Source organism: Bison bison, unplaced genomic scaffold (genome assembly GCF_000754665.1).
Source record: "Bison bison bison isolate TAMUID 2011002044 unplaced genomic scaffold, Bison_UMD1.0 scf7180017864471, whole genome shotgun sequence".
NCBI lineage: Eukaryota > Metazoa > Chordata > Mammalia > Artiodactyla > Bovidae > Bison > Bison bison.
This window is the reverse complement of record NW_011495032.1, coordinates 28,561,858-28,571,344: the sequence shown is the minus strand read 5'-3', so window position 1 is coordinate 28,571,344 and position 9,487 is coordinate 28,561,858. Positions and strand designations below refer to the sequence as shown.

At 41.8% G+C, this 9,487-nt stretch overlaps 1 protein-coding gene across 3 annotated transcripts in view; it reads left to right on the top strand.

Moving 5' to 3' along the window:
* The window catches only part of INO80D (INO80 complex subunit D), a 58,022-nt gene extending 49,865 nt beyond the window's left edge, over positions 1 to 8,157 (top strand). For 2 of the 3 annotated variants that reach the window (XM_010861031.1, XM_010861030.1), the window contains 2 exons: positions 715 to 872; positions 2,281 to 8,157. In XM_010861031.1, coding sequence (XP_010859333.1) covers positions 715 to 872; positions 2,281 to 3,461 — 1,339 coding nt within the window. In that variant the 3' untranslated portion in view covers positions 3,462 to 8,157. The remainder of the gene's footprint in view (positions 1 to 714; positions 873 to 2,280) is intronic. The other variant, XM_010861032.1, reaches the window with a different exon arrangement.
* The last annotated feature ends 1,330 nt before the right edge of the window (positions 8,158 to 9,487 follow it).

The window sequence follows — 9,487 nt, the reverse complement described above, 5'->3', positions numbered from 1 at the left end:
CAGTGGCTGTGCCAGGACTCACGTCTCCTTTACTTGCTCTGATTGTTCTCAGAACATCGGCTTCCTTTCCTGTTGGAAGTAGGCTAAAGGCACCCTGTGGTGTATCAGCTTAGACTCTGTAGTTTCTAGTAGGATTTTTACCAGATACCTGATGGGTTTAGATCTAAAGTAAAGTTTTCGATTAAAATCCAAGGGAGCAGATGCTGATATTGGGAATTTAATTGTCTCTTCTCAGATTTTTCTGTTTCAACAGAAATTGCATATATGTTCCAACAGAAACGTGATGCATTATTAATTTTGACAGGGGTAAGCATTTTGACCCGATGAATGATGCTTCTGTTTCAGCTGCAAATTTCAGTTTTACCTCTTTCATCTTTGTTTAAAAATTACTTTGGCCAGATTAAAAACTCTACTGGAAAGTAGTAAGACACACTTGATAGACCAGATTGTAATTCGTTCTACTAGTACACCAAATTGCAATTCATTCTACTAATTTGCAGTAAAAATAGTATCTCAAAATGGTTTCCTTCTCTTAATACATGGGTGAAAATTTGCAGAAATATGTGAGTGCATATGGTGAGGTCTGCCGTTCTGGTTTCAGATCTTAAAGTAGGCAAGGAGATTATTTTGAGTTAGGGTTTTCCATTTCTGCTTCTGGTGACTTGGTGGGAAGGTAAAGTGGGGGTGGTGGGCCAACCGTGTCATCTTCCCCAGGAGCCCGTCCACACCGGAGCTGAGCGCTGATGAGTTGCCGGATGACATTGCCAATGAGATCACCGACATTCCACACGACTTGGAATTGAACCAGGAGGACTTCTCTGACGTCCTTCCGCGGCTACCTGATGACTTACAAGATTTCGATTTTTTTGAAGGTACGGTCAGTATTATAGATTCAAGAAAACTGGTTTCTCAAATGAATTTTTTTTTTAAAGGGAAATAGTTTTTTTTTTAATATGTTCAAAGTATTCCTCCTCACATGTAATATGGACAGAAAATATAAAGTGCTAAAGCTATTTTATTCTCTTTAGAAGGAGTACATTTTTTAAAAAATGATAATATAGGTTTAGTAAATCAGTAGGTTTGATAGCTAGGTTTATAACTTTATTCCTTTAAAATGAGTGGTGGTGTTGGTTGTGGTGGTGGTGGTTTAGTCGCTAAATTGACTCTGACTCTTGCAACCCCCTGGACTGTAGCCCACCAGGCTTCTCTGTCCATGGAATTCTCCAGGCAAGAATACTGAAGTGTATTGCCATTCCCTTCTTCAAGGGATCTTTCCGACCCAGGGATTGAACCCAGGTCTCCTGCATTGCGACTGAGCCACAAGGGAAGCCCCCAAATCAGTAATTTTAGTTTATTTATTTTCTAACCTTTTCTTTTTGACTACGTTGCATGGCTTGTGGGATCTTAGTTCCTTGACCAGGGGTCATGGCAGTGAAAGCGCTGAGTCCTAATCACTGGACTGCCAGGGAATGCCCCTACTTTAGTTTGTTTTTGAATAAAGACATTTTAAACTTGAGTTTATTGAACTTTCAGAACTTGTCTTCATTTTGATACTCCACCCTGTACTTCAGTTGAAGTGCACTTTTCCACAACAAAGTTTGCTTAACCCCACCAATTGTTTAGTGCTTTCAAGGGAAATCTTTTCTACTCTGAGAATGTTTCCTTCACCATTAAAAACTGGATATTTTTGCAGTGATTACTCCAGTTCCTAACAGTAGGTTTTTTGATATTGGAAAGGAAATCAGTGTAGCTTCCATTTTATGAAAATTCCTTAGAAATGGGAGACGTGTGAGAGGGGAAGAGCAGAGAGTAATGCAGAAACGTGGGAAAAGGTAACCAACAAAGTGAGCTGAGCACTTGCTTTTGTGCTGAGATATACGTGGAGTTCTGTGTTCTGGGTTCACGGGGCTGTCCCTCCAGGTGAAAGAGCCCAAGAGCAGAAGAGCTAACAGGGTTCCTCCTGCACAGCCTTTTGTCTCAAATGTGAACCGATAGATATGTTTTCTGTTTTAATGTCTTAATATAACTTTGGGTAAAAACATACCTATAATCAGATAGTCACCCCAGGTTTTAAATAGATTCCTGAGCACTGAATACTGTGTTGAGATGGCTGTGAGAATGCTGTCAGTGACCCGAAAATGTGGTTCAGGCTCACCTGTCCTGCCGTGAATATTTCACTCTTGCTCTCCTTAGTAGTCCTTAGTAGAATGTCTTGACAGATAGTTCTAATGTGTGGTTTTTGTGGTCAGGATGGTGGAAGCCCCGCTGACTTGTTGATAGCTCTTGTTTACCCAGGAAAGAACGGAGACCTCCTCCCCACCACCGAAGAGGCCGAGGAACTTGAACGGGCCTTGCAGGCCGTGACTTCTCTCGAGTGCCTGAGTACCATTGGGGTGCTCACCCAGTCAGATGGTGTGCCCGTCCAGGAGCTGTCAGACAGAGGAATAGGGGTTTTCTCCACAGGGACAGGAGCGTCGGGGATCCCGTCCTTGAGCCGAGAGGTCAACACGGACCTGGGGGAGCTGCTGAATGGGCGTATAGTCCATGACAACTTCTCTAGCCTAGAGCTGGATGAGAGCCTGCTCCGTTCAGCTACCTTGTCTAACCCACCTACACCCCTGGCAGGGCAGATCCAGGGGCAGTTCTCTGCCCCCGCCAGCGTCAGCCTTACTTCTGCCACTCTGATGAGCCAGAGTGCCCTTGGGGAGAGAGCCTTCCCAGGACAGTTTCATGGACTTCATGATGGCAGCCATGCCTCCCAGAGGCCACATCCTGCCCAGCTGCTGAGCAAGGCAGATGACCTAATCACCTCACGACAGCAATACAGCAGTGATCACTCACACTCCTCGCCCCATGGAAGCCATTATGACAGCGAGCACGTGCCGTCTCCCTACAGTGACCACATCACCTCTCCCCACACGACATCTTACTCTGGTGATAACATGGCAGCTACCTTCTCAGCAGAGATGCCCGTCATGGCGCAGCACTTGCTCCCGACGCCACTTGAGGTGCCACTCGGAGGGGTCGTGAACCCCAGAACTCACTGGGGCAATCTCCCCGTCAACCTCGGAGACCCCTCTCCGTTCAGCAACCTTCTCGTCGCCGATGGGCATCTTCTTTCCACGTCCCTCTCCACGCCGCCCACCACTTCGAACTCAGAGACCACACAGCCTGCCTTCGCCACCGTGACCCCCAGCAGCTCCAGTGTGCTCCCGGGGTTACCGCAGACCAGCTTCAGTGGCATGGGGCCTTCCGCTGAACTGCTGGCCTCCACCTCCCCCAAGCAGCAACTCCCTCAGTTCAGCGCAGCCTTCGGCCACCAGCTGAGTTCTCACAGTGGCATTCCCAAGGACCTGCAGCCCAGCCACAGCTCGATAGCGCCTCCCACAGGCTTCACAGTAACAGGTGCCACAGCTACAAGTACCAATAACGCATCTTCTCCCTTTACCTCCCCTAACTGAGCGTGTCTGTGTGTTAGCAGGCAGGTGGGGAACCTGGTGTTTTCTATCTTCTTTTCCCTCTTTATCACCCACCCCCTCGCCCCCTTTTCCTAAAGAAGATTTTAAAAATAACAGACGGGGACTAGAGGAGAACTCCCCTTTTCCAGTTAAACAAGTTCCCCCTGCGGTGGACCTCGCTTCAGTGTTCACATGTGCTCCTTGGCACTGGTGCTCGTTCCCTCCTGGCGGGTCCACCCTCCCCCCAGTGGTTTCCTTAGTGGCTCAGCACAGTGACTGGATAGAATCGACTTTCAGCAGCAAGTCCTAGAAGTGGAAGATACCTCAGATTACCAGTGCCCTTTACTATTTCTTAGTATCGTAGATCAATGCTTTCCATTCTAATACCAGGTCTTTACACAGGTGGTTCTAGCTAGAATGAGCCTGTTCATCGAGTTCTGTGTAAGAAATGGCAAATGGTGTGCAGAGGCAGATTCAAGCCTCTGTCTTAGCACCAACTGCTCAGCAAACACCACATGAGGCCAGGATTCCATTCCTAATTGTGATCATGTTTAATTAAAAAGAAAAAGAATTAGTCTTTTGACTGCCTGTGTGTGTGTGTGCACCCACGCGTGTATTTCTGTGCAGGGCAGGAAGCAGCTGTCCCATTGTTGGTTTTTTTTTTTCTTATTTCCTAATAAGTAGAAGTCTCTTCTCCTTTCCCACATCTCAGAGCCCTAATAAGGTTGGTCGTTCTTTCCCACTGAGTTAGCCGACCTTGGTGAATGGAGAAGGGTGGCAGTCTGGCGGCGTGAGTAGCACAACCCTTTTCTGCTAAGTTAGCCCAGAACACAAAAAGCTGAATTCACATCAGTGCCCGGCGGATGTGGTGAAGAGCTTGGCCAGGACTGCAGGGGTTGCTGCAATTCTGAGGTCTGATGGTTGGTTGTATTGCCTTTTTAGACAAGCATTTGTTTCTGAATCCCTCTTCCATGGAATATATTCACAAGATGTAATTAAAGAAAATATTTTGATGTGAAAAGCAGGATAGTTCAAGATTGGTTTGGAGAGATGGGATCTGTGAACTCCTTGATCCATCTTTTGCTTTGGGATTTTTCATGTTTACAGTAGTGATTCTTTGGTAAAGTTTGTAAAATGTTGATGACACTTGTAGAATCAATGTACCAGTTGTGAAGTGACATGTAATATCTGAAGGATACACATTTTAAAATTTTCTTTCAAAGCAAAATATGGAAATTAGACATAAATCTTACTCACCCTTTGGTACTTTTAAAATAATTTTAAGTATTTAGGTTTAAGTTTGGGGAATTTTTTTGAAATACCAGATCTTGAAGGTTAAAAATCATATTGGATAGTTTAGTAAGTTGGTGACTATGAAATGAATATGTGAGGTTTCTTTTTAACCTGCCTTCTCCCTGACCCCCCACCCTCCGCCCAAGGGTGGAACTAGATTTTAAAGGCATCTGTTCTCTGCTTTTGCTGAGAAGTTTCACTGTCCCTTGAGATACCATTGGCTATTTATACCTGAATCTAGTCTAATTTACATATATATATTTTAAAAGATGCATAGAGAGAACATATCTATTAATGATGTGATATAATAATTCATTTGTCAGGGAATATTTGATCTTAATTCCTTTTCAATAGGTAAAGATTTGGATGTATTTTCCTACTTCCTCTATGTATTTCTCTTTATGCCATGCTAATTCTAACCAGTCCCTTCTTTTGAAAGCTTTTCTTTCTCTGCTTTTTAAAGGAATGATGGTGATCAGCAGGCATTATGCAGATACCACGTGCCTGAGATTATGGAGGGGAAATGTCACATGACTGTATGAAATCATGATATGCCCTATTTTGTATTTATTGAAGTTTTCTTTTTGTGGGCCAAAAATATGTTTGTAATATATTTAGGTTTTTTTTAATCATGATAATTGATTGGAAGATTTATTTTTTAATAGCTTTGCCTTTTTTGCAGATTGAGAAATTTCTAAATTATAAAATTATGTCACAAAGCAAAATTATATTTGGTAGCACCATAAATTTTTATTCTGAATGGTGAGAACAGATAATCTGAGTATTTCTCACCTGTGAACCTATGTTAGTAAGCTTTTTAATTTTAATGTACTGTAATGAAATGATTATGAGTAGTTACCTCTGCTCAAAAGTGTCATTTAGTTCACTGAACTCTTCACATCCCATTATAACCATCACATGCTAATTGTCCATTCTTAGTGATTCGATTCCGTCTCCACTGTGTACTAATCACAGGTTGTAGCAGAGCAGCCCTTGACTTTCTTTTTTACTGAGCTAAAAGTGGTACATACACATTGACTTTCTTATCAGCCCTTCTTTGACAGTGAAGGGAAAGTCATGGGATGTCGATTTGAATTTTTCTGGCAATTTGTCCCTTGTGGTAGCTGCTTAAAATTCTTCAGTTATGGAAACTGAGTTTGCAGTAAGTTGCACATTTTATTGTTTGCAATTTTCTGTTTTCTGTGCATTTTTAAGCCCTTTCCTGCTTTCTGGTAAGGAGGCATGAAATGATCAGGAATGTTGCCAGTTACAGCTTCACACCAAAAACTTTTGAGTAAATTCGTTTTTGTGTAGATGCCCACGATAAATAGCTGAAGAAAGGGCACCCGTAGAAAGTACCTGTGTAGATTTAAGAAAGTAGCGGAAAAACAAATTTTTCTTCTCACTTTGTCTACTTCAAAATAAATATCCATGCTTGCGATTCACTTTACTCTTGCTGTTTCTTGTGAGTCCCTTTTTGGAAAGAGAAGAACATCTGTGAACCCAGAGATAACCCTTAGGTTGCTGTTTTAGCTAATGGAGCAATTTTACTCTCTTAGTAGCAGGTTTGCTATTAACATGGAAAGAAAGAAACGAAGTATCTTTTACTCCAGAAAATTAGTGTCTTTTAAAATAGCACTTAAGGCTCCAATAAGGCAATACTGGAATCAGAAACAAATTTGATATAAGGTTCTATCTAATTACGTGGATACTAGCTTTCATTTTAGTGTTAAAACTCAACTCATGAGAAATAATGGCAAAGAAGGTTCACTCTGTTTCTGCAGTTCTTTGGGACCATTTATAAAGGCCAGTTAGATTGTGTTAAATGTGATTCAGTTTACAAAGTTGCTGCAGTTAATGGATACATTCTGTGCTCTGAGAATCTGAATTCCATGCTAATGTATAATGCTCACTGGCTGTGATCTATAGCATCCGAAGGAAAGATGTGTTTTTCTCCTTTACACTCTCTACATAACTGTTACTATTATTTTAGTTAAAGTACTTAAGACATTGATTTTCCCCTGTAAAAATGGCTTAGCAATTTGCACATCTGGGTAGATTATGTAGTTAGTAAACAATCCACAGTAGTAAATAGCAATTACATTTAACCCACCAAGTGACAGACTATGCAATGGAAAAATTTTCTAATTATCACCACATAGCTTATATGACAAAGGATTCTTTTCTCTAGTAACCTACCATGTGAACTAGAACTGTCTCATAAATGACTTCCTGAGCAATTTCATGTTGGCAGGCAGTGTGATGTGCCTAGAGTCCCTCCATGAAAAGAGTATAATTTAATGAGAAGCAAATAGTAGGTATGGACATAAAGTTGGAAAAAATTTTTTCTTTTCCTTAAAATCATAGTTATTGTCTTGAGTGGTTTAAGGCTAAAGAAAGCGAATACTTTATCTTTGCCAAATAATTATTTATAAGATTTATTTCTTAAATAAGCCTAATCTCTCAACTGCAAGTTAAGCAGCATCATTTTCTGTGACTAACACTAAAGCTTTTCCTTATCAGAGGTCGTTCGGTCCATGATTGTAATCCACAGAGGCAAAGACAGTGTCCATGATACACACAGCTGCCCTACCTGTGTGATTTTCTTCTTACCTGAAAAAAATATTTCTATTGATCCATACTACTGGGCTTTTATCATTTGGCACTAGAATTTGAGCCTGTGTAGGTCACACCCATCCTGTAAGTTCACTGATACTTGCCTGCAGTCCTTCCTGTGTCCCTGCCTTGTGGGGCTGGTAATGGTGGTGGTAGCTTCATCCGCAGTGTTTGTGGGAGGCAAGTTGCTTTTTCTCCAAGTTAGTTCAAAAGGTTGCTGTGGTTTGGTATTGCAAAGAGCTGAGGCTGTTAATAACACTAAACTATCATTTCAAGCTAATAGGTTTCAAATTCATTTAAAATTTGTTTAGGTATTTAGTTTCTGGTTTCTTCATCTTTCTTTTTAGCCTTCTTTTAACACTCTTATTAAATTCTGTTTTTAATCTGGTGTATATAGAATAATGCAGTGGTTGTTTAAATGGTCAACAGAATTCTGCAGTTTAATGAGGCAATTTAAAGGATTCCCTGGAAGAAAGTGTAGTCAGTCCGAATGTTTCATCGCAGACAGCTACATTGCTCCAAGGACTTTTTGTCCTGCCGAGAATTATATTTGTTGGAGAAAGGTGAGTGTGGGAATATATATTGGACAGAACATAGATTTTGTTCCCCCCCCTCTCAATACATTGAAAACAACTGAATTTTAATGGGCCTTCTATAGAAAAGTAAAACAATATAGTGACTGCTTAATACCTTGAACTTTATAAAGATTTCTAATATCATATATTGAAGTGAAGTGAAGTTGCTCAGTCGTGTCCAACTCTTTGCCACCCCGTGGACTGTAGCCTACCAGGCTGCTCCATCCATGGAATTCTCCAGGCAAGAATACTGGAGTGGGTTGCCATTTCCTTAGCTCCAGGGGATCTTCCCGAACCAGGGATCAAACCCAGGTCTCCCGCATTGCAGGCAGATGCTTTACCTTCTGAGCCACCTGGGAAGCCCAATATCATATATTGGAGGGACACAAAATCCATGTTTAGTTAATTAAAGCAACTTTTTTTTTATAATACTGTCTTTCAAAAGATGTGTAATAAAAGATCAGTGAAGAATATATTTGAATATCTCAAGTGTTTTTTTCTGATCAGTGAGTTAGGAAAGAAAACATAAAACATAAATGAGTTATTATGTCTCTTCTAATAACCAGTGTCATTAATGCAAAAATTGTGGGTCAGACTTAGCCTTATTTCTAAATAGCAAAAATTCTCTCTTTTTACTCCTACTCTGATTTTTTGTTAGCTTCCCTCTCTCTGCACTGTGATACAGAGCAAATAAAAGGAAACGTGGCATTTGAGAGAGAGTGAAAGAGCAAATGTGGGATGACACCCACCCCCCCCTCCAGGTTCCCAAAGCTTGGGAACGTTTGGCTACTTTGAATGGCAGCGTTGTGGCGGTCTCAAGTGCGGTCTGGGAAAACAGTCTTCTAAGAGAAAACCTGTCTCACTCTCAGCAAAGTAGGGGAGCACAGCTTTCCTTCCGTTTTTCCCTTCTGCCTGCTTGCTCAGCCCACCCCCAGCACTGAAGTGTGTGTACACACATACACGCATGATCTGTACTGCTCTTGGCCCAAGAGAACCTTTTCTTTCACTTGGTTCTTTTTTTTTAAGCTGGGGGCCACTGAAGTAAGCTCTATATGCACCCAAAGTTCCCCGTGGAAAACTTTTCAACATGCAGTGCAGAAGGCTCCAATGCAGTTTAAACGCCACCCTTGCTTTTACTTGGAGAATAGACTGATTTGCCCTGACCTGGCTCCACCCTGCGTCACTGAAGTACGGTTGGCTCCAGCTGATGAGCCTGGAAGGGATGGGAAGGTTTGGTACTTAGGACGTTGTCTTCATCTGCTCGGAAGGGTTGAATCAGTTCCTCTCAACAGTGATAATTCTTTTCACTGTATAGTGTTGAGTATGTCTCAGGGATTCCTTGTGGAAATTAGGGCAGTTTTTAAAATAAGAAATTAGTTTTAAAAGCAACTAAAGGTGACTCATCATTGAGAGAGCGCAGGAAAGAGAAAACGTTTGGTTTCGTAGCCCATGGTGTCTTGCTTGGGACGCTTCTCCTTCTCCTTCAGGCTCTCATCTCAGCCTCAGCATACAGAATCCTTTCCCACCACGCACAGCTTTAAAACT